Raw genomic sequence first — 25,863 nt, 5'->3', positions numbered from 1 at the left:
TTTACTTTTATAACCATATACAAGTCTTACGTGCTATAAAAACCTACTGGTCCAACTGATAAAACCTAAAAAGATTTCATTATTAATATAGAGACTGGGACAAAACTCCTTAAATATTATAAATTGTTGATTGTATTCATGGGGAAAATCCCTTCGATGATAATAGCTTCAATTCCAGTGATGTGTTCTCTGTGATGTCAAATTTCATGTTTATGTGATAATGATTTCATTTTTTCTCTGTGCTTTACATATTGGTGACTGCACAGTCATTATGTTTACTCTATATTCACCCTAAGACCTTAGCTCGCCTTTAAATGTATTTTTATGTGCATTTTTAAAATCTTTAATAACATTGTCCATTTTGTGCTTTCAAAATTTCCATAAGTATGTCCCTTCCATTCCATTTGAAGGAAGGTAGTGAGCAAAACTAAGCCAAAGAAGGTATTCTGGAGAATGGCTTTGAAATTTACTCCCCCTGGTGGTCCAAAGCTCTGTTGCCCTGTGATGTCATCAGAATTATTTTCTCTGATATCAACAATTATCATGTAAAATAAATGACATACAGGTAATTGTTTCCAAAAGCATACATGAGGTCCCCTTATCACTTAATGAACAAACTTTCCACAGATTTCGTTTTATCATTACAACTTATTTGTATAAGTTGTGTATAAGTACACTAAAATAACCAATTCCCAGGATGCTTATCATAGGGAGTAAATGGAGAATTGTTCTTTTTTTCCAAAATCTTAAATCATTGTACATAATACCTCATAAGTTATTCTATCTATAAATACAGTATGCTTAAATTTTTCTATAAGTATTTTCAAATTGTGAAGACTGAGACATAAATCAAAATAATGTGTAAGAATTCATGGAATCAAAAGAGGCTTTTATAATCATGAAATATTAGCATTGCTTTGAAATATATAGTTCAACTTTGGAACTTCAGGTAAGAGAAAATTGAAATCATTGCATTAGGGTTGAGATTTCCTAAGTCCTGGATTGGTGCTTTTGATCATTTCTCTTAATTATCTTTTAAAATAAATTTTCTTGCATCTTCTTTGTTTTAATTCTGTAATAACTGAAAATATTTTTAATTGGGTTATAAACAATAATAGTAGAGATGGGTAAAGATCATTTATTTAATCAATATTTATTGAGTCCCACTTATTTTTTTTTAAGATTTTATTTATTTATTGAGAGAGAGAGAGAGCACGGGAAGGGGGAGAGGCAGAGGCAGAGGCAGAAGGAGAGGGAGAAGCAAATATCTCGCTGAGCAGGGAGCCTGATGCAGGGGCCCAATCTCAGGACCATAGGATCATGACCTGAGCCAAAGGCAGACACTTAACCGACTGAGCCACCCAGGCACCCCTTGAGTGCCACTTATTGATATAGAGATACAGCAAGTATAAATAGGTTTGGAGGGTGGGAAATAAAAATTTATTTTTTGATATGTTGAGATTGAGGAGTCTATGGTTTATGCCAGTAACTACAATTAAGCAGGTGATCTGGATTATCAGCTCAGGTGAGATTACTGAGATGGAGCAGGGGATGGGGCAAACTGGCATAGAGAAGATGGGTTTAATTATAATGTATTAGGAGAAAAATATGACAGCCTAGAGAAAATCTGAGTTTGGGGAAGTTTTTAAATCTCTTTTCTCTTCTTCCCTTTCTCTTTCTTATTCCTCATCTTTCTACTTCTTTTCTTCTTTCTTTCCTTTTTCTTTCTTTCTCTTCCTTCCTTCCTTCCTTTTCTTTTCTTCTGTTCTTTTCTTTAGTTAGGATTATTGACATGAGTTTGTTAGTCCTGGGGAAAATTTTATGGTGAGATGAATTTGACTATATCAGGAAAATTTTAGATGATTATTTGAAGTTACTAAAGAGACAATAAGGGATGGAATTTAGAACATACATGGATATGATTTTTTTTTCTTGGAAAGGAAGAGGGGCACCTATTCCTCTGAGTTGAAGGGAAGGAGGTAGGGGATATTGTCAATATAAACACATTAGCTACTGATGGAACAGGATATTGATCATGTTTCCTTTTAGTATCCTTTATTTTCCTAATAAAGTAAGAGGTAAAGTCATCTTCTGAGACTAAGGAGGAAAGTGGAGGAATAGAAGGCATGAACAATATAATGAATGACAGAGAAGATAACTAGAGATGTAAAAAAAAATTGCTCTGCAGTGCTTGAAATCCAACCGAGGTTAGAGATTTGGAATTTAGAATTACATCAGTGGTATAGTTGTTTCAGGAAGAGTTGTCAGAAGACCGTAGGGAATCAATTTTGAGCTGGTATTTTTCAATAAAAATAGGGTCAATTGAGCAATAAAGTTGTGACTATTGGCAAGTATCTTGTGAATCATGGGTAAGTAAAGAAGTAAAGAAACTAGTTGTTGTAAATTAGGATAAAAAGGGGGAGCCAAGGAACTCAAGACCTCGATGAGGTAAAACAGTAGTGTAGATGAACTAACGAAGATACTAATAGACAATAAAAATTCAGTAAGAGTTATGAGCTATGACATCTAGAGTGTAGATCTGGATATATGTGGCTTAAAAGGAGCTGACTTAAGTTTGAGATATACATTAACCTATTCTTCATTGACAAGTACTTTGCCTCTTAAAATTAATCAATGAATAACACATAAAGACTATTTGTATTAGTGACATCAGCAAGAGAGCAAAGTAAGAAACTCTGGTCCCTCTTTCCCCTTGCAAATACAGAGTCAGCAACAATTCTCAGATTTCCTTTTGTAAGAAATCCAGAAACTAATTGAAATGCTCCTGCACCTCAGACAGATGCAAAACCAGCCTGACCAAACCCACTAGAGAGGTTTGGGACACCCTCTTGCTGGAATCCTTACTCCTGACACAGCACTCCTGACACTCCTAGTTCTCATCTCCCAAGGAAGGAAGGAATTGGTTTGGTATCCAGACCCCCAACTTTTCTGAGGGTGCTCCCCAGAGGACTGGCTTCTATCTTGCCTGTCTTTGAGTTCTGATGGGACCAGCACAGTCTATCTGCCAATGGGATAATGGAGACAGTGACTTGGGCTGGTAGACACCATATATCCTGCCCCCTACTCATTACAGGGCAATTAGACAAAACCTACAGCTGTCTGTTTCTTTCTGGGGAAGGAAATGTTGGAAGAGGCCTCTAGATGTTGTAGCCAGGCTGATTGGTAGAGGTCTTCTCCTGTATAAGGCCAGTCCATGAATATCTGGAGAGGTGCCTGCGTTATCTAACATATAAGCATCAATGGAGAGAATGAAGGAAAATCAAGAATCAAGCAAAGGTGTTCCAAAAAGAACTAAAATAAATCCCCAGCAACCAACCCTAAAGAAATGGAGTAATATGATTTACCTGAAAGAGAATTCAAAATGATTATCATAAAGATGCTCACTGAGGTCAAGAGAACCAATGCATGAACAAAGTGAGAAGTTCAACAAAAAGAAAATATTAAAAAGTACAAAACAGAAACCATGGAGCTGAAGAACATGACAATTGAACTTAAAAAAAAATCACTAGAGGGTTTCAACATTAGACAAGATTAAATAGAAGAAAGGATCAATGAACTCAAGGGCAGATCATTGGGAATAATTAAGTCAGAGGAGCAAAAAGAAAATAGAATAAAAAAGAATGAAGAAAGCTTAAGGGACTTAGGGAGACCACCAAGACACCAATATATGTTCATTATGGGATGCCCAGAAGAAGAGAGAGATAAAAGAGCAGAAAATTCATTCAAAGAAATAATGGCTGAAAACTTTCCAAATCTGAGGAAAGAAATGGACATCCAGACCCAAAATACTGATTAGATAAATCCAAAAAATGGATATCGAGACACATTATAATCACATTGTCAAAAGTCAAAGAGAGAATTTTGAAAGAAGCAAGAGAAAAATGACTTGTCACATCCAAGGAACCTTGCCTTATAAAATAGTATAAAATAAGGACCTAGAAAGCCATGAAATGCTCAGCTTCTTTCCTCTCTTCACCAATCAAACAGTCATTCCTACTCTCTTGGGAAGGACAGACTCAACAGACAAAGATGGTTAGAAAACCACTTTTCCTAACTCTGTGCCTCAGAAAGGGCAGATATTCCTATGTCTTGGCCATAGAACAAATAGTAGGGAAAGAGAGAAAATAGTTCTCATTAATATGCCCCCAATGGTATAAATATATGATCTATGTAGTGAAGCTTTTCTAAGTATTGAAAAATGTGAGGGTAAACACTACATTTTCAGGTAATAGCACAAAAATTGATGCCTCAGAAAACAATAATTCAGAGTGAGTTTAATCAATGAAATCTACTCTTTAAAAATGAATAAGGGGGATAATAAAGAACAAAACAACCTAGAAAAAGGATCATATTAGGCATATTAGAAACATGCTAATACTTGAACATACTAACATAATATTAGAAATGTGCTAATCAGAATAACATATGTGAAAATATATCGAGAATTCTTACAACTCATATTACCGTATTATATTCATTTTTGACAAGTAGATATAAAGCAAGACGTGGAAAAAATAGGAAGTTTCCATAGATCAACCAAGAAAAAAAAAAAAGATAAAATGCAGGCAATGTTGAACAGTAGAAAGAACACACTTTTGCTTTGAAATGTACAGATCTGGGTTGCAATATTAGTCCTATGACATATTAGTTGCAGGCCCTTATCCCCCTGACCTCCCCTAGCCCATTTGCCTGGTCAGTGAAATGAGAGCAACTTCATATGGGTGTAGTGCTAGAATACATCACATCATGCCTGGCTTATGGTAACCTCTCATACTCATAGTTTCCTCACTCCCCGAGAAAGATATTATTGAAAAATAAAGACTGAAAGAAATGAATTAATTTATTTTGAATGAAAAGAGGTGACTTAGCCTCCCTTTCCTTCCAGCAAACCATCTCTTAATACCCTGAATACTCTTAAGACCCTGAAGAATCTGAGCTGGAAGAAATACCTTCAAAGTGCATCAATTTTCTTCTTGACTTCCTGGGGAATATAATACTGGATTAGGCCCTAGTTCATAGAGTGTCCAAACCACAAAATTATGCAAAATAGTCATAAATATTCCTTTAAATAATTTGAGAATAACCCAGTCTAATCTCTTTTGCAAGAATTTTAATCACACCTGTGTGTCTTACATGGTTATACAAACTATGATCCAATTCATTTATCTTGAAACTGAACTGCCCCAAATATTTTCTGAAATATATTTGTAAATTCATTGTATCATACATATTAATTCCTAATAAATATTTATTTTTCTAGCTTTTACAACTGGAACAGTCATATTGCTGTTTGGAATTCAACTCCCAATTATCAAGTCATTGCTGATAATCCAGAAGGCTTGCTTTTCAAATACAAAAGAGACAGAAAAATTCTCAATGTGGATCCAAAGGTAAGACTGCTTTTACATTTATATATCTCTCTGAATTTTATTACATTTCTTCCATTATTAAAAAATTTATTAAGTATTTGACACTCTTCAGTATTTAAATCTAGAAATAAAGGACTGTGTTGAAACAAAGGGCATGCATTATTCTTAAAGAAAAAAACTCCAAACTTAATCAATTATCAGAAAAGAGGTCACATATTGCATGGAGCACTGGGTGTTATACGCAAATAATGAATCATGGAACATTACATCAAAAACTAAGGATGTACTGTATGGTGATTAACATAACATAATAAAAATTATTATATAAAAAAAAGAAATCAATAAGGAAGAGTTTGGGGGAAATTTAAATAGAACTCACAAGTGAGAATGCTTCTCCAAGCCTACCAGCAAAATTAGATCAGGGAGCCAATGGGCAATGCATTTGTGTGCTCTGATCCTGGGGATGTCCAGTAGTTTTTGCTCTAAATGGGAAGATGAATCATTTACAGAAGGGAGATTCTCACCTCACAAATGTTCCCAGAATTCTAACATCCCTTTTTATATGTGACTAACACTGAAAAAAATATTACCCTTAGTGTATTTCTAAGTGTTAACTTAGAAAATATATTTTATTTAAATATTTTAAAGACAGGTCCCATGATATTTTGAATTTGTTCAAGGAGAAATATTTACATCTTACATATTTTCAATGACTGTGTTTGCATCATGACTTTTAATCATTACTTATATCTTTGGGGGTGAAGGTTATAAAAGTCATATGTGCTTGAGTTGCTGAGGCATTTTTTTAACTTTTGGAAAACATGTTACTAATATGACAGCATCAGTCTAAAATCCAAGTCAAGAAAGTATTCCTTCTCAGTGAAAGAAAGAGGAATTGTATGATATGCCTGGGATAGAGACAAAGATGGACCAAAGGAAAATGGGAGTCTGGTTCTAAAAACTTTTCCAAAACTTTTTAGAAATTTAAAATAAAAAAAATTAAATGATTTTGATTCATATCCACTTAGTACAATTTCTTGCTCATAAAAATTGCTCAAAACTACATGCTCAAAGAATAAATAAATGAAATTCTGTGGTAAGAAATGGATTGTTGTGTGCAATCAGATACAACTCCAACACAGTGACTTAATAGAAGTTTCTTTCTTTCCCATGTATGAGTCTCAGTTGTCAGTCCAGAGTTTGAATGGCACCTCCACAGTCATCTAGGCCAAAATGGCCCTCATCCTCTTGGACCAAAGCAGATCTCTGGCCAAAACAACCACATTTAAAACAGAATTCATTGGAGGGAGTTCAGACAGTACAAAGGACAGCCCTGCCCCAATGCCTTTTAAGGAAGTTTCCCAAAAGCTACCACACAAAGGTTCACTTATATTCCATGGTGAGAACTTAGTCACATGGCCATATCTATCTACATGGAAAGCTGGGAAATATAATCTTTATTCAGGTGGTCATACACCAAGCTGAAATCAGAAGTTCTGGAAAAGGGAGAAAAGAGGTTTGGGTAGACAACTAGCAGTTTCTGACACAATGTTATCTCCTTCAAAAGAACACTACTCTTGGGGCACCTGGCTGGCTCAGTAGGAGGAACATACAACTCTTGACCTTGGGATCATGAGTTCAAGCCCCACGTGGGGTTGTAGAGATTACTTAAATAAATAAAATTAAGAAAAAAAGAACACTACGCATTGGGTTTCTCGTTCGTAAAATGAAGGACTAAACCTGAAAATTATTGAGGCCATAATTATTATGAATTTATAAATATCAGCATACCTTCTCTCTAGTGGTGCCTCTTCTCACAAATGTGTGTCAAAATTGAAGCAAAGTACAGGAAACTTAATAAATTACATTCAGAGAGACCATTGCTCTTAGAGGACTGAAGATATAAAATTATTAATGGCTTCATTAAGATGTGTGAAATAAATTTTTGAATAAGTTTTGAATGATACCACACTTAAACTACTTTAGGGCTCTATTTTAACTAATGGCATATACATACTTCAAGAATGTACGTCATGAATTACAGTTTTTATAGTCTTTGTGGAATCATTATTGAATACAAATGATTACTTGAACATGATTTAAATAATGAAACCACTCACTTCCTAAATAATTAATCATGAGACTTCAAATATTTAATTTTCAATACATGAAATATTAACATTTTCTTCTTTGGAGGAGGAAGTGGGTTTTTTTAGGCTTTATTAATTTGAGTGAGAGACAGTGAGTGAGAGAGAGAGAAGGAGCAGGGGGAGGGTCAGAGGAAGAGGGAGAAGCAGACTCCCCACTGAACAGGGAGCCCAATGCAGAACTCGATCCCAGGTCCCTGAGATCATGACCTGAGCCGAAGGCAGATGCTTAACCAACTGAGCCACCCAGGTGTCCCTAGGCAGTGAGGAAGGTTTTGATTATAATTTTGTTATAATTCAAAAGATTCATGATGAGTCTGAAGGAAAGGTATTTCTAGATTCTGGAGAAAGAATAAGGGTTTAGTTAATTAGCGATGAGAGGAAAGAATTATTAAAGGAATTAATTATAAAAGAATCATTGGGTGAGACAACTGATAATATTTATATTCTTATATTTATTTAATTTTTCTTTTAATTTTATCTTTTGGAAGATAAATCTTATAGTTGACCTACTGGAAAAGAATGCTGGTTTCACCATCAATAAACAAAATTCTATGCCTTCATTTACAATTAACTGGCTACTTGGCCTGGCACAATTCACTTAACTTCTCAGAGTTTTCACATTCACAAATGGAAGATGTGAGTGTTGTTGCTGTTTCCTGATCTCTAGGATCCTTCTACAACCCCAGTTCTCAGAGATTGACTCAGCTGGTCCCAGGTGTACATATTTTCACAAGCAACCAGTATAATTCTACTACAGATTATCCGTACTATGAACCACAATTGGAGAAAAGCTTCTCCCTAAAAAGACAACAATCTCAAGAGATCTGGCACTCTGTTTTCAAACATAAGTGTTCTCAAACATTTGACCACAAACAAAATATAACACATATATCTTTATTTTTATGGACTAGATATGAAATCAGTATGTACATCTACATAATATCTTAACTTACCTTCTTCTAAGAGCCATGATCCTTTTATATTTCATGTACCCATACATCATCTCTTACAGACCTATGGAAGAATCAAAAAGTAAGCTGTCAAGTTTTTAAACTTACAAATGCACAATGATAAGATTTACGTTTTTATACTTAATTTTTTATTAATAATTTTATTTGAAATTCTTCCTAAAATGAACACCATAACTTATAACACCATAATGTACTCTAAAACACTCTAAGAACAATGCAACCCAGCTCTTCTTGTCCTTTCTTTCAAGTAATCTCTTTTAAATGTGTAACACTGGGATGCCCGGGTGGCTCAATTGGCTGGGCATCTGCCTTGGGCTTATGTCATGATCTCCAGATCCTGGGATCGAGCCCCACCAGGCTCCCTGCTCAATGGGGAGCCTGCTTCTCCCTCTTCCCTGCTCCCCTTCCCACTCATGTGCACCTTTTCTCTCTCAAATAAGTAAGTAAAATCTTTAAAATAAAAGAAATATTTTACATTTAAAATTCAAAAAGGTCAAGATAAACGAAAGGTGGAAACTTTGATAAACAAGATGTCTTTCCTTTGTGCAACACAGATGTAGACTCATTAACTCTGAAAAGTGGTTCCCATGAAACATAGTTGTCTGTGAATGGTAACAGTGGAAAAAAGAAAATTGTGCAGATCTTAGAACGAGTAATATGAGTTCATTGGTTAAGAAATTCCAAATGCAATAAGAGTTTGGTTGCATTGAAAACAGGACCACTGGCTTTTACTTCCCTGCAGCTGTATAACATCTGGAACAAATAAAGCTAGTTTCTATTTTTGAGTGAAGAATGCTTGTCTGAGTGATTCACACCCACCAAAATGTTTCCAGTGTATTATCTTTAGAAGGATTGAGTGGAAGAACATTGCACTCACTCCCTACATTATCTGGACAAATGAAAAAATAGGCATTTTTCTTTTGCTTTTAAGAAGAATTAACCATGGGAGAGTTTCCTTGAGTCTTAAAATAATATGGGTGGTCTAAAACCTTCATGATCTACTAATTGGAGAGACAGAGTGTATAGAACAGTTAAAAATAGGAAAAATCTTCCTTCTTGACACCAGCTTTTCTCCCCTCCCTTCTTCCATTCACTATATGTGAGAGCCCATCACCTGGAAAAATGCCTGGTTAATAGACACTTAATAAGTATTCATGGAATAAATGATTGAATGAATGATTCCCTCCAAACACACAAAAACAATACTACACTAATTAAAATTGAGAAGCCGATTATGTCACTGATGCTTGGTATAGCAATGATAGCCAGAATGGGAATAGCCACCTCATTCTATATTGATACAAATAAGTCAGAAATTAATTACAAGAATTTATCAGTGAAAACAACTAGTGTAGCCATAATTTTAGGTTTTTAAAAGTTATGCAGAAATCTTAATTTTGTTATGTGCTTTCAAGCCTTGTACAAACTCAGAAATACATAATTTAAACCATCTGAAATTAAGACTGTTGAATTAGAACATGTTTTTGAGGGGCACCTGGGTGGCACAGTCAGTTGAATATCTGATTCTTGGTTTCAGCTCAGATCTTGGTCTCTGATCCTGGTCTCCAGGCTGTGGGATCGAGACCCACATGGGGCTCCATGCTCAGTGCAGAGTCTGCTTGAAATTCTCTCTTCCTTTGCACCTCCCACTCATGCTCTCTCTCTCTCAAATAAATAAATAAATCTTTTAAAAAATGTTTTTGATTTATGAGTAAGTTGACTCAAACATGTTTAATGACTTACTTAAAGTCACATAGTTCATTATTAGTAGAGTCTAGCAATGGAGCTTAAATGTAAATATTATGAGACACCATAGAGGATCTAAAGATGAGCAAGAGTTCAACCCTTGGGCGCCTGGGTAGTGCAGTCGTTAAGCGTCTGCCTTCAGCTCAGGGCATGATCCCGGCATTCCGGGATCGAGTCCCACATCAGGCTCCTCGGTTGGGAGCCTGCTTCCTCCTCTCCCTCTCCTCTGCTGTGTTTCCTCTCTCACTGGCTGTCTCTCTGTCACATAAATAAATACAATCTTTAAAAAAAAAAAGAGTTCAACCCTTGCCCTTTTTTAATCTTTTAATACTTTTAGGGAAATAGGCATGTAAAAAATATAACTGCAGTATAAAGCAGAAAGTGATACATTGCAAAAAAGAGAAATGCCTTGGGAATTCAGCAGAAGAAGAGATGATTTTTGATCTGGGGTAGAAGCTAGTGGAGAGGGAATGGTGAGAGGATATCATTGGGCATAGTTAGGTGATAACAGAGGAGGTAATCTTTTAACTGGACTTGATGAATGATTAGGAGTTGCACTCATAGAGATGGAGAGGCAGGCAATACCAGCAATGACCCTGTTAGGAAAGATAATGTTGATGGGAATAAAACAAAGGAAAACCTAAGTGGTTCAATTTGGCTAATGTAATGGCTTGGAGAAGGAGTGCCATGGAAGCTAAGCATGGAAAGGTCGTGGGAAGTTTTGAAGGCAGGACTGTTGAGGATCATGGACTAAACTTGATAGGAAATGGGGATACACCAAATCTTTTGCACAGGAAAATAGCAAGATGAAAGTTAGTGGTTTTGTGGGGTTTTTTAAAGATTTTATTTATTTATTTATTTATTTGAGAGAGAAAATGAGAGAGTGCACACACAAGTTGGGCTGGGGGGAGAGGGGCAGAGGGAGAGGGAGAGAGAGAGTCCCAAGCAGACTCTGGTCTGAGCATGGAGCCCCATGTGGGGCTTTATCTCACACCCCTGATTTCATGACCAGAGCTGAAATCAAGAATCAGATGCTCAACTGACTGAGCCACCCAAGCGCCCCAAAAGTCATGTTTTAAGAGGATGAGAGGGACTAAATTAAGACACATGGGAGAGGACAAACTAGGGAAGGTGCTAGCATAACAATAATACAGGTAAAGACCAAGAGGACTAGAACTAGATAGAGGTCCTGTTGTAGTTAGCAAGTTTCTGCGTTGACGTTTTAAATATTGCAACTATCTGATCATTCAGGCAAAGACAGAACTTGCATATTTATGTGGAAAAAATAGGTGAGAGGTCTTACTTCACGCCAACCTTCAGGAAAGAGAGAGAGAGAATATGAACTAGTGCTGGATGAGTGTATAGAGGAAACGGTGAGCTGAATGAACATCAGTAAGTCTGTTGCCTCTTCAGTCTTCCTTCCATCCTCCTTTTCTTCCTTATCTGATGTTTACTGAGTAACTACTGGGCACTGTGAGGTATAAAAATGAATCAGAAAGGTGGGTTTCTTTCCCTTAAAATGTTTACAGATTAACTGAAGGGTGGGTGGAAAAATATAATAGGCACAGAAATGGCAAACTAGCAAGTGAGCTGAAAGGACAGAAAAAGTTCTGAAGAATTGAGAGGAGATACAATTTACTTTGGACCTAACGCATTAAAAAATGAGTTAACAGAAGAGATAGCATCTGAACTGGATCTTGAGGGGTGGGTATGGTGAGGACATAAGGATTGGAATAGAAGTCTAGGGTATTCTGGTAGGAGGGAACCTCGCATACATAGGTGAGGAAGCACCAAGCATGGGCCTGCATTAGAGAGGAGTTGTGAGTGTGGGCCAGGAAGCTTTAGAATATATGATGCCTATCTTCATCCGCAAAGATTCTAATTTAATTGGTCCAGGTGGAAGTCCTGGGCAACTGTACTTTTCAGAAGCTCCCGATGGTTCTAATGTGCAACCAGGGTTGAGATCAAGGTGTAAGAAGAAGAGTAATAGCAAGAGAAATTCTGAGAAAAATTGAACTCCAAGTGTGGAATCCAAGTCTAATAAGTTTTTGCCATTCTACGTAGTTCAATGAGAATCTGTACCATTTGTGTCATGACTTAGGATTTCTGAGTACAAAAATGATTAAGCCATTTTGAAAGGAAGTGAAGTTATTATTTGTTGGCTAAACTTCACTGGTGTGCAAAAGAAAATCAGTATGAAAAATATGAATTTCCGTAGGACAGTCTCCTTTTTGTTACTTTGTTTAATGTCTAATAAAATCTGCTTGAATATAGTTGCTTGATAAATGCCTGAAAATACACAAGCAAACAAGCAAACAAAAAACACGTTAAAAGATGTTAAAGATGTGCAGTTTCTATTTAATGTAGGAAGTTGGTGAAACAAAAGACACTATTACAGAATAAACCTTTCTGGCTCCATCCTGAGTATCGCAGTATCTGGAAGACATGTACAACGCAGACTGCACATTGACTTAGAAGAATGTATTTATTTTCTCTTTATACATCAATACTCCTCACTGTACGGCAGGACGCTCCTAATCCAGACTTGTCCTTTTGAAAATCACAGTTGTTGAAACAGAAAAATGTGCTACTTTGGAATGCAGTCTGTTATCATAAGAGCTCTTCATCAGTGTCCAAACCACAGTGGCTTGATTAGGAGTGATTTCTGTCAATTCAGTAGAGCATTTTCCCTTCCTCTCTCCTCACACTGGCCAAACAGAGCCCCAGACTCCACCCCAAGTGATTCAAACTGAATTGGTCTGTGGTGAGGCCCAGGAATCTGTATTTTTATATGGTTCCCTAGGTGATCCTAAAGATTGGATTTGATATCCATTGTTTTTTTATTAGTAAATTAGTAATACTTTAATAGCTGTTGGCTTCACCTTACAGATTACTATGTCCCTAAAGTACTCAAACCTCACTCCTCTAAAACAAGTTTTAATTCAACAGTTTTAATTGTAAATAGTCTAAATTATACATTCCTGAGACTATACAGATTAGAAAGTACAGGCCGTATACCAAAGACTTCTGGATAACATCCGTAGTAATAATACTGACCACACCAGATGCTCCCGGGGTAAATTGCCACTTTTTTTCCCTCATTTATGTGGATCATTACAGAGTTGGGTGGTAGTATCCATTCTTGCTATCATGGTCTCATCAAGAATCACTTTGTCAGGTAGGTTTGTCTAGAAACTCAAATGAAGCAATATATGCTACGGAAACTCATAAAGCAAAAACTGAAACATGGGGCAGGAAACTTTTCTGGTCACTTTACCATTGTATCTCCAGTGCTAGCATATGGTAGATGCTCAGTAAACATCTGTGGAATGAATAAATTGAATATTAAATATTTGCTAAAGAGATGAATAGTAAGGCCAAAAATAATCTTGGAAACTTTTGAGGTTAACTTTAAAATATTTTAGGATCTTAGGCACTAGAAACATATGTAGAGCTAATGCTATTTTTAGCTGAAAATTACCAGAGTAATTGACTGTGATGCTTTTCCTTCCTTGGTAGGTGAATTAAACTTGGGGTTCTTTGCTGAACTTCAGAGTGGTGACCTTGGGTATCAGGGTAATGGTGATATGTTAGATCCATGGGTGAATGAGAAAAGTATTTTTTTTAAGATTTTATTTATTTATTTGTCAGAGAGGGAGAGAGAGAGAACACGCACACAAGTAGGGGGAGCGGCAGGTAGAGGGAGAAGCAGGCTCTCCGCTGCGCAAGAGGCCCGAAGTGGGACTCCATCCCAGGACGCTGGGATCATGACCTCAGCCAAAGGCAGATGCTTAACCGACTGAGCCACCCAGGCATCCCGGGAAAAATATTTTTATTATTTTTTAAAATAAATATATAGTCATTATTGTATATTATGCAGATACAAAAAAGAGACAAATTCTACTATCTTTTCCTATTAGCAAAAAAAATGGTGAACAAAGTTTAAAATTAAAAATAACTTCTACCAATAAAACCATAATTTTTGTTTGTTTAATTTAGAGGAAGATTCTAGTGATTCCAGTGGTATTTTATCATATCTCCTCTCTCTTTTTTTCCTCCCAAGCAAGCCCCACCCAAGTATTTGCTACTATTCTTAGGAAAGGTGTTAATTGCCTCCTTAATGCTGCCTCCCCTTTGACTGACTACATTAAAATCAAAGGGAACCTGTCACAGGATTGAAATTGCTCCTCTCAAAGTGGAGGCTCATGGGGTGTTATACGCAAACAATGAATCATGGAACACTACATCAAAAACTAGTGAAGTACTGTATGGTGACTAACATATCATAATTAAAAAAAAAGGAGGCTCATAACATTTCTACATCCTTTCAGCGGATGATTCCAATTTAATCTCTTGAAGCTCCACCCTCCTAATGAAGGTTCTCAATTTTACAATCTGCCTTTTTACAGAGTTCAGGTATATTATTTCCTACTGGACATTTAAGGAAAAACAAACAAACAAACAACCCATACTGAACAGAATACGTTTAAGCAAAGATACTGTTTCTTCAAAGTCTCTAATGGTGTTCCCTCAAACCCCACGCAATTTGAATTAATGGAGCACAGGACACTGAATTACTTACACCACTTTTTGGCTCCTAGATTTTCCTCGGAGGCCTCTTGTAAACGTTCCTTTTTAACTGTGGCACAGGCACACTTATTAAGTAAAGCTGAGGTCTTGCCAACTTTCTGGTTTCTCTGCCCAAATTACTGAATGTTTGGTTGATTATAGCCCTAAAACACCCACATACTAAGAAGCTTTTAAACATTTCTCCCCTGGGCAATCACCTGGTATACCTGAACTGAAAGTCTACCACATATAAATTAAGTATTTACTCAACAAACTGCTGCTAAAATCAATGGCCTTGAGGAATACCTTAAAAATTACATAGCAGAGCTTGACTTTTATGAATTAAAACTCCTAAAACTTAAATGCTGTGCCCTCCTCTTGACCTGAAAAACTGATTTTAATTTTATATGCAGTATTACAGAACAACCCCTAGAGATAAGCACATTGTTTTTAAGAGTCCAATGTATGAACTACTAGATGAAGTGTAGCACAAGAAAGGTGAGCTGGAGGAAAGAAAAAATTAAATATAAAACTTGCATTATTGTTTGTATATCAGTGCTTAGTGCTAAGAAAGTAAAATGATAACCCTTCATCATCCAAGTTGAATATATGCAGTGAAAAAAAAAGTAAATATCCCAATAAAACATACATGCCAAAGAAAAAAAGTGCTGCTTTAAGCTTCTAGCTAGAAGGGCAGCGTAATAAAACATTACACCAAAAGTATAATAGGACCAACATGGAAGTGAGAAAGGAGAAGTTTGAGAAAGAGAGCTTTCACCTCAATTCATGCTCACTTTTTGCAAAATTTATTGTCACAAGTCAGGGCAAGGAGTATCAGAAAGAATGGAAGGTTAAGTTCCTGGCTGATTGAAATGCATGAATAAGAACAAAAGAATTGTTTCCTCCATGATTTCAAAGACCTGATAGCTAATGACAAAGAAATAGACACCAGAAAACCCACAGATCAGACATGGAGTCATTGCAGGTGCAAAACCATAGTTAAGGGATTATTTCTAATTCAAATGGAGCATGATTTCCTCTGGTCTCAACAGTTGAACCGGTAGTCAACTCCCATGGCCCCTTCTTAACCATTCACCACCCCAACAGATGCTTACAATTTCTGAGGCACTGAAATCCCAAAGCAGAATGAGGGATGTTGACATTTATTGGAACATGGAACATGATAGCATGAACAGTGATGAAGGCCATTGGCAAGAGTGGAAAATCTTATGTCGACAGCTTCTCAATTATTATTGCTGGCTGGGATATCTCAGCATAAAACACAATCAAACAAATGGCAGCCCCAACTTGGTACCCCCAGAAAACTACCTCACAAGCACATGAGGACACTCCAGAGGACAGGTTCTTAATCTTTTGGGAAATACAACTTATTTTAAAATTTCATGGATTTGCTCCCAAAAAATGCACATATGGCCATACACACAGAGTAGTATAATAATAGTTTAGGATATTGAAAGACCTGCATAAGTCCCTTAATGAATTCCACTTGAAAACTGAAGACCTAAGAATTCTCCAGAATACCTGGGAGCAGTTGAAGAGACTGGATGAACAATAGAACAAGTAGGAACGGGTCAGGAATAGCTACCAGGACTCAGGCCAGAGCTTAGAGCTGTTTAAGGGGGGCAGTAGGTAAAATGAGCTGGACCTAAATAGATCCTATCAGCTTTGTGATGAAGTCAAGTTGCTTAATTTCTCTGAGCACTTTTCTACCTCTATTTTCTCATCTGTAAAATCTGTAATCTCGCAAAGATAAACTCTAAATGGATGGAAGACTTCAGTGTGAGACAGGAGTCCATCAGAATCCTAGGGGAGAACATAGGCAGTAACCTCTTCGACATTGGCCACGGTAACTTCTTTCAAGACACATCCCCAAAGGCAAGGGAAAGAAAAGCAAAAATGAACTTTTGGGACTTCATCAAGATAAAAAGCTTCTGCACAGCAAAGGAAACAGTCAACAAAACAAAGATCCAACCCACGGAACCCACAGAATGGGAGAAGATATTTGCAAATGATACTACAGATAAAGGGCTGGTATCGAAGATCTATAAGGAATTTCTCAAACTCAACACCCAAAAAACAAATAATCAAGTCAAAAAAATGGGCAGAAGACATGAACAGACACTTCCCCAAAGAAGACACAAATGGCTAACAGACACATGAAAAAATGTTCAACATCATTAGCCATCAGGGAAATCCAAATCAAAACCACATTGAGATACAATGTTACACCAGTTAGAATAGCAAAAATTAATAAGGCAGGAAACAATAAATGTTGGCGAGGATGTGAAGAAAGGGAACCTTCTTACACTGTTGGTGGGAATGCAAGCTGGTGCAGCCACTTTGGAAAATAGTATAGAGGTTCCTCAAAAAGTTAATAATAGAGCTACCCTATGACCCAGCAAATTGCACTACTAGGTATTTATCCCAAAGATACAGATGTAGTGAAAAGAAGGGGCACATGCACCCCAATGTTCATAGCAGCATTGTCCACCATTGCCAAACTGTGGAAGGAAGTGAGATGCCCTTCAAAAGATGAAAGGATAAAGAAGATGTGGTCCATATATACAATGGAATATTATTCAGCCATCAGAAAGGATGAATACCTATCATTTGCATCCACATGGATGGAACTGGACAGGATTATGCTAAGTGAAGTCAGTCAAGCAGAGAAAGACAATTATCATACGGTTTCACTTAGTATGTGGAACATAAACAATAGCATGGAGGACGTCAAGAGAAGGAAGGGAAAATGAACGGGGGGAAATTAGAGGGGGAGGCAAACCATGAGAGACTATGGACTCCAGGAAACAAACTGAGGGTTTCAGAAGGGAGGGGGTTGGTGGGATGGGTTAGCCTGGTGATGGATATTAAGGAGGGCACGTATTGCAATGAGCACTGAGTGTTATGCTCAAACAATGAAGCATGGAATACTAATTCAAAAACTAATGAAGTACTGTATGGTAACTAACACAATAAAAATAAATACATAAATAAGTATTGTTCTCAAATACAACATTCTAGGTAAGGCCTTAGTTTTTCAATTTGTACAATTACACCCTGATTAAAAAAAAAAAAAGCTTCTTTTTGAACCAATGCAAATAACTAAATGGCAATGCAAAGTAAGTGTAAAGTAGGTATAAGGTTTCATGTAATTTTTTCTATACTTAGCATCCAATTATGGGAAGGCAAAAATTAGAAAATGAAACTGTTAAGAGGATTTTTGGACATTTGATCAAGATAGGATCAGGGTACTAGAGAAATAATACTGAGTTATGTATTTAATTAAATAAGCATTTAAAATAATAAAACATTTTAAATAAATACAAACAACATGATTGTAAAGAAACTTATTTTTTTATAAGTGAGGAATCTTTGTTCTTTGCTTTCTTTTCTTTTTTCTTTCTTTCTTTCTTTCTTTCTTTCTTTCTTCCTTCTTTCTTTCTTCTTTCTTTCTTTCTTTCTTTCTTTCTTTCTTTCTTTCTTTCTTTCTTCCTTCTTTCTTTCTTTCTTTCTTTTTCTTTTTTTTAATCAGGAATGAAATAAATTCAATATAAAGCACAGAAAAATATTCTTATAAGACACACATTATTTGCTACCTAGACAGATGACACAGAAGGTCAAAAAAAATATTTTAAATAGTAGACAAAGGAATGAACCAGTAAGTAAAGCAAGCAAGCCCATCAAGATAAGGCAAACGTTGCTAAAATTTTAGTACATTTCATCACTTCTTTTCAAACTCAAGTGCTATAAACCAAGGCAAGTAAAATTTACTTCCAAATTTACCCTTTATTTTCTTTTTTCTGTCACAGCAATTCTCAGGGTATACATGAGTTCAAACTAATTTTTATATTAATGTAAGCTGTTATTTCTGTTAACATTTTATTTTTTAAATAATTTTTTTATGTTAGTCACCATACAGTACATCCCTAGTTTTTGATGTAAAGTTCAATGATTCATTACTTGTGTATAACACCCAGTGCACCATGCAATATGTACCCTCCTTAATACCCATCACCAGCCTATCCCATTCCCCCACCCCCCTCCCCTCTGAAGCCCTCAGTTTGTTTCCCAGAGTCCATAGTCTCTTATGGTTCATTCCCCCTTCTGTTTACCGCCCCCTTTCTTCTTCCCTTTCTTCTCCTACTCCTACTGATCTTCCTACTACTTATGTTCCATAAATGAGTGAAACTGTATGATAATTGTCTTTTTCTGCTTGACTTATTTCACTTAGCGTTATCTCCTCCAGTCCCGTCCATGTTGCAGCAAATGTTGAGAAATCGTTCTTTTTGATGGCTGAGTAATATTACTCTGTTAACATTTTAATTCATGCTCATTATTTCTCTAGTCAAATGAATCAGTAAGTATTTAAAAATTTCTCAGTTTCAACTTCCAATATGGTAAATTTTGATGATTATAACCCACATAAAAGTTTTTTGGAGTCCTCAGTAAATCTCAAGATTGTACAGGGGTTCTGAAAAGAAATACAAAGGGGGAAAAAGGCCAGAAAAACACTACTGTATATGTTTATACAATGTATATGTACATATAAAACCAGTACTATAAAGCCTCCACTGTAAGACAAAACTGCTTTGTCTTTGGAACACAAAAAGCACAGATAGTGGTTTTAGTCTGTCCTTATTACTTCATGCAATTTCAACCATTCATATTAATTGTGACTTTTAATCAAAGTAACTTCTATTTCAGTGAGAAAACTAGAGGTAGAAAATTAACAATTTTCTGTCTTCCAAAAGCATTTTAACAGAATAGCCGTTTATCTTTTACCTTTCTCCAGCCACATACCTTTTTAAAGAGACAAAATGCGTTAACATGACCCAGAGGTAGGAACATTTCATGGAAAGTGTATAAACTTAAAATTATGCATTATAATTGGGCATTAAATGGTCAGTATACTATCTTAGAAATTATCTAGATATCAAATAAATATTCATTATATGATTCAACTTAATAGCAGGCCTAAGGCCTTATGTTACCTGAAGATCTTAGGACTTTTATTCAAACTGACATTAAAAATAAAACATAATGACTATTGAAATAAAGTTATCAGAATAATGATTTGATTTTGTTGAATACAAATTTATATTTTTCGTTATCTTAAATATTGTGTAGGAGTAATGTTAGCTTATTTGATCAGTATACTTGAATAAATTTAAGAAAAGCAAACCCAAGTAGAATAAAACATATGTTTGTATTATACTTAACACTGATAAGTCACATTACAAGCTATTTTTATTAAACCAAAATGATTACACTAGTCTGATTTAGCAATAATTTGCCTCAATTACATGAACTTTAATGTTCAAAACATTTCTGAGTTTCTATAAGAATAACATTTTTAAAAAGATTTATTTCTTTATTTCAGAGACAGAGAGAGAGCATGGGTGGGGAGGAGCCAAGAGAGGGGCAGTGAAAATCCCAAGCAGTTTCCGCACTGAGTTCAGAGCCCAACACCGGGCTAGATCTCATGGCCCTGAGATCACAACCTGAGCCAAAACCAAAAGTCAGACACCCAACCTACTATGCCACCCAGGCATCCCATAAGAGTAACTTTTTAAGTATAGCACATATCAAGTATCAACATTTTTATTTCCTCGTTTTCCTGGAATTTTAAACATTAGCCATAGGCCAAAAGTAAACACAAAAATTATCAGACTATATATCAAAAAGTTGTTTCCTTTTCTGGTAAGCACAAGATTCTTAATTTGAGCTCAAAATAGACAAATAGACAAAGAAAGTAAAATACTAACAAATCAGATTCTCTGTTGTCTTCTATTCGAGAAAGAAAAAATTTCTATAATCTATTACTCCATTTACAGAGATAACAAAATTTTGGCGACAAAACCAAATTACTATTACCAATGGGGAATGATTTATTGATTGTAAGAGTTCCAAAAGCAAAACAAAACAAAAAAGTAGTAAAATGGAAAACATGCAAAGAAACAGAGGATAAGCAAAGTGAAAGTTCTGTGACAACAGGGAATTTACCACTTGGAGCCAAGAAATGCCCCGGTTTATGTCTTATGTGAGCTACAACACTCCAACAACACAGGCTCTTCAGCCATCAGGTGAACCATCGGGCATTGTAGTTTACTAAAAGATAATTGTTTACAAAATAATCGCATACAAGGTAATTTTTCATAAAAGGATATAATTATGACTCTCATACAGATATGAAATGAATGTACCAACTATTTTACTTAATTTACTAATTATAGAGGGAACCAGTAAGATAGTACAAACAATTCAAAGGAGAATTCTAAGAGCAAAACATATATAGGGAACAAGAAAAATTGAAATTAATTTACAAATAGATGCAAAGTAGAACTCAATGCAGGGCAATAATTAATTGAATTCTACTGAGCAGAATTAATTTGCATCTTTTTGACAAGAATATTTTGCATTATTATCAAGTTCTCCACAACTTAAAGAGTTGTAAAATAGCACAAAAACTGTGAAAGGCAGAAAAAAGTTGGATGGGTGAGTCACTCAGGACACCCACTATTTTTGTTTACCCATTTCAGTTTTTACAGTTTTGCTGACTCTATTTAATAAAATGTAAAATAAAATATATTTTCTCGCTAGCAAGAAATTAGTACCATGGGGATAAAGCAGGACCAAAGCTTTCCTCTAGTCCCACATCTAAATGTCTTTATTATCTCTTCCTATAAGAAGAAGAAAGAGCAAGTAACTTCATTCTTTTATATCCAATAATATTTTCCAGTTGTAGATATTACCAATTCTTTTAGAATCTCCCTCTTCTCTCTTATCAATACCACATTAGTGAATACTTGTTCCCACAGGAGCTCCCCAGGAGCCTAGAAATATAATAGATTACCCTGAATAAAGGTAAAAGGAGCAAATCTTTTTTCACAGATTATAATTTGAAGGGGGGAGAGTTCATAGTTTTTAAACTGATAAGAAGCTTTTAATTAAACCCACCATGGACAGGTACTTTAGCTTCATTCACTCCAAACTCCAGTTCATTTTTTATTTGACAAACTTGAAATTAAGATAGGATTCTTTTAGATTTATTTACTGTGATCATGTGTGTTTAAGAAGTCTTTCCCTGGAAATTCTGCAAAGTTAGTGACCCATGGGGTTTAACAAAGTCCAGGCAAGCATGGGCCTGGGACAGTTTTGACACTAGATAGTTTCACTAATGTCACAACCCAGAGCCTCAAAGCTTCTTATAGGAATTATCACTACTCCTGAGAAAAAGAACCTGAGGGAAAACAAGAAAATGTCTTCACGGCCATAGCATTTTTTTTTTGTTCTGTTTGCTATAATATTGAAGCAAGAAGAAAATTCATTTAATGCCAATCATTTGCATGATGGACTGGACTGAGTAACAATATGGATTTATGTATTTTAGGCTTCTCCAGGTGACAACTCTACTAGAACCCCTATCCAGACAGAACTCTACATTCAAGCTGTCATTTTTGACCACATTTCCAGAAGAAAGACCTAACTACCAACATGTTACATGGTCCCCTAATGGCTTGCTAAATTTGAAAGAATTCTGTAACCAGAAGCAACTTAGAAAATAAATGAGTCCTCTAGTTGGAAGACGAGTTAGAATAATAAAAGTTGATAAAGAAATTAGAAAGAAAAGCATAATCTTGACTGTCTTTGTGTGGTACAGATCTTAATCTGACTTGAGGTTTTTCTAAAATTTTCCCCCTAAATACTGAAGCTGATTGCAACAGTTCATGGGAGAGAATCTTCTTGCTACTTACTTTGAAGCTCAGGTTCCAGGTTCTACTATTGCCAAATATAGTGGACTGAAATCTATACCATGTGGCAGTGCTATCTATTAAATTTGTTGAATATTGATAAGAAGTCTGAAATTGAAGAACAAGAATAAGAAGATATAAATACAAGGTTTTCAATAGCTCTATATGAGAAAATAAAATCTGAAATGTCCCGTGAGATGATGTATAAAATGAAGTGTTTGATATGTTTATGAGCCTGGACAATATGAACCCCATGACCATGAAGCTGAGAAAATGAAATCTAAGAGAAACCAAAAGATTTTAGTGAAGTGAGGACTTCATTAGGGAAGAACATGTTTTCCTGATGTGCCTCTGCAGGTGGCTTTTGTGAAGAAAAGATATTATTCAAGAGGTTACTTGTGATTTAAAAATTAATATTTGATTCTTCCTTTTATACCCATTCTCTTCTTTTCTCTTTCTAAACAATCCAATACTAAGGCAATTAGTTGGGGCTAAGTAAGGTGGAAGTCTGCTCAATGTATAGGACTGGGAAAGCCCAGAGCAAGACATCAGAGTTCCAGTGGGGTGAGAAGGGTGTATTCACAGGGGAGGTGATGGTCTGACATGAGATTGGAGATTCCACTCAAGATGAGTAGAGTGGTATTAAATTAGAATTGGATGTACTGCTGTGATCTCATCATTTTCAATATATACAACAAATACAGAATATATGTTAATGTTTTATGCATGTATCTACCCTTGCTCTGTTCAATAAGAAGACCTCAAAACATCAACACCCAATATCAATGATAACCCAGATCTTGGTTTCTTACCACCATTTTGTACCAAAAGGAAGCAGGCATCCTTGGGAAAATGACTGATTCCAGGGCTGAGGCAAGGAAAAATACATTAGTCCAGAACATCTTTTTGTGCCAGAAAGCAAAGAAGTTCTTGAAAAATGAAGGTGAGGGCCGCCTGGGTGGCTCAGCCATTAAGCATGTGCCTTCGGCTCAGGTCATGATCCCAGGGTCCCGGGATCGAGCCCCACATTGGGCTCCCTGCTTGGCGAGAAGCCTCTTCTCCCTCTCCCACTCCCCTTGTTTGTGTTCCCTCTCTCACTGTCTCTCTCTGTCAAATAAATAAATAAAAATAAAATCTTTTTTAAAAAATGGAGGTGATTTATCAAAAGGACACCAAATCCACACTTAAAAAGTTCCTACTGGCCAAACCTGGGACAGTTTGTGCAGCAAAATAAATAATGAAAACAACAGGCAGAAAGTAGGAAACCATGAGCCCATGCTCATCTATATAAATGAGTCAATGGAAAGTTTGATGAGGAATGGGATATTTACATAGTATCTCCCACAAAATATGTATTAGTTAAAGAGGGAATAGTGGAAAAAACTGGAAGACACCACTTTCAACAAGTGATCGAAGAGAATATGTTTAATAATGAAGCAAACTGCATTTGTTCCCCACCAAATAATATGCAACAGAGTAACTCATCATCACTTTTGTAATAATCCTGCCGAAGTTGCATAACCTGAATATAACCAATAGACAACTCAGAAAAAACAAATCAATGGACATTGCGCGAAATAACTGGCCCGAGATCTTCAAGGTGTCAAGATCTTGAGACTAGAAGACTGAAAAACTGTCTCAGACTGAAGGAGACTAGAGGGACATGATAACCAAATGCAACATATGATTTTGAGTTGTGTCCTTATCCTATAAAGGGCATCTGGGGACATCTGGTGAAAACTGAATGGTTTCTGAAGATTAGGTGGTGGTAATGTAAAAATGTTCGTGTCTTGATTTTCATGATTATATTGTGGTTATATTAGAAAATGTCCTTGATTGTGGGAAATTACACTAAAGTGTTTGGGAGTCAAGGGGCATCATGTCAGCAAATTATAAATATTTTTGGGGGGAAGGTCCTTGTGCTGTACTTGCAATTTTTTTGTAATTCTGAGATTGTTTTGAAATTTAAAAATATTTGATTTATTACATTTATAAATTCAAAACTCTACTTATATTCTAAGCATTTGTATAAATTTTATTCTAGATTTGATAAAATTTTTACTATCATGAGTTGTTTTATAGTTTAATTAAATTTCTTTAAAGATTTTAAATTTTGTGATCTTCATTACATTCAATTTTTTAATTATTTCAAATTTTTAACTAGAATAAGCCTTCATATACATTTAAATAACTCTTATAAATTTAATAATTTAAATATATAAATACAAAGACTCGTCTTCTCTTAAAAGTTTCAGTATGGGGGCGCCTGAGCGGCACAGCGGTTAAGCGTCTGCCTTCAGCTCAGGGCGTGATCCTGGCGTTATGGGATCCAGCCCCACGTCAGGCTCTTCCGCTATGAGCCTGCTTCTTCCTCTCCCACTCCCCCTGCTTGTGTTCCCTCTCTCGCTGGCTGTCTGTACCTCTGTCAAATAAATAAAATTAAAAAAAAAGTTTCAGTATGGTTTATAAATTTATAAAATTTTAATAGATGATCATGTCTGAACTAATAATTCACATATAACATTTTAAATTGGAAGAGTACATGGCAGTTTTTCATAAATGTTTTAACTATTTTAAATATTTTTAAGTGTAACTATTTAAAATACTTAAAATACTTAATATATTTACAGATTATTCCTATATTTAATCCCAAGGTTTAAGACACTAAAAAATCATTAGCTTCTGGACTGAATTTATGGATAGTAAATATTGAATGGAGATATGAGTTGGATTAGGGGATATATTCATTTGCTAGGGCCTCCATAACAAAATACTACAGGCAGGGTGGCTGAAAAAACAAATTTATTTTCCGAAAGTTCTGGAGACTGGAACCAAGATCAAGGTGTCAGCAAGTCTGATTGTTTTCTGAGACCCCTCTTCTTACTTGCAGATGGAAGCCTTCCTGCTATTTCTCCGAGTGGTCTTTCCTCTATGAGGCGTCTCTGCTGTCTCTCCATGTATCAGCACTTCTTATGAGAACACCAGATTGGATTAGAGTCCTCCCAGTGACCTTATTTTAACTTACATAAGTCTTTAAAAGGCCCTGTCTCGAAGTACAGTAACATTCTGAGGGCCTGGGGGATAGGACCTCGACCATGAATTTTGGAGGGATACATAATGCAGCCCATATATGGGATATGGACTACAAATATCCAGGATATTGTTTTCATGATTAGACCCATTCCGCCAATGCTAAGCCGAGTCTAGACCTCCAAGGGTTCCAATTTCATGCCTTTCAAATGTGGGCTGCCTTGCTCTCCGAGAG

At 35.9% G+C, this 25,863-nt stretch overlaps 1 protein-coding gene across 1 annotated transcript in view; it reads left to right on the top strand.

Moving 5' to 3' along the window:
- CFAP299 (cilia and flagella associated protein 299) overlaps positions 1–22,357 on the top strand; it is a 566,830-nt gene extending 544,473 nt beyond the window's left edge. The window contains exons 5-6 of the mRNA XM_002912479.3: positions 5,282–5,411; positions 22,238–22,357. Of these exons, the coding sequence (XP_002912525.1) occupies positions 5,282–5,411; positions 22,238–22,333 (226 nt within the window). The 3' untranslated portion in view covers positions 22,334–22,357. The remainder of the gene's footprint in view (positions 1–5,281; positions 5,412–22,237) is intronic.
- Positions 22,358–25,863: the final 3,506 nt, after the last annotated feature.

This window comes from Ailuropoda melanoleuca, chromosome 11 (genome assembly GCF_002007445.2).
Source record: "Ailuropoda melanoleuca isolate Jingjing chromosome 11, ASM200744v2, whole genome shotgun sequence".
NCBI classification, from domain to species: domain Eukaryota; kingdom Metazoa; phylum Chordata; class Mammalia; order Carnivora; family Ursidae; genus Ailuropoda; species Ailuropoda melanoleuca.
The sequence above is the reverse complement of the archived record's forward strand: the minus strand, read 5'-3'. Positions and strand labels throughout refer to the sequence as shown.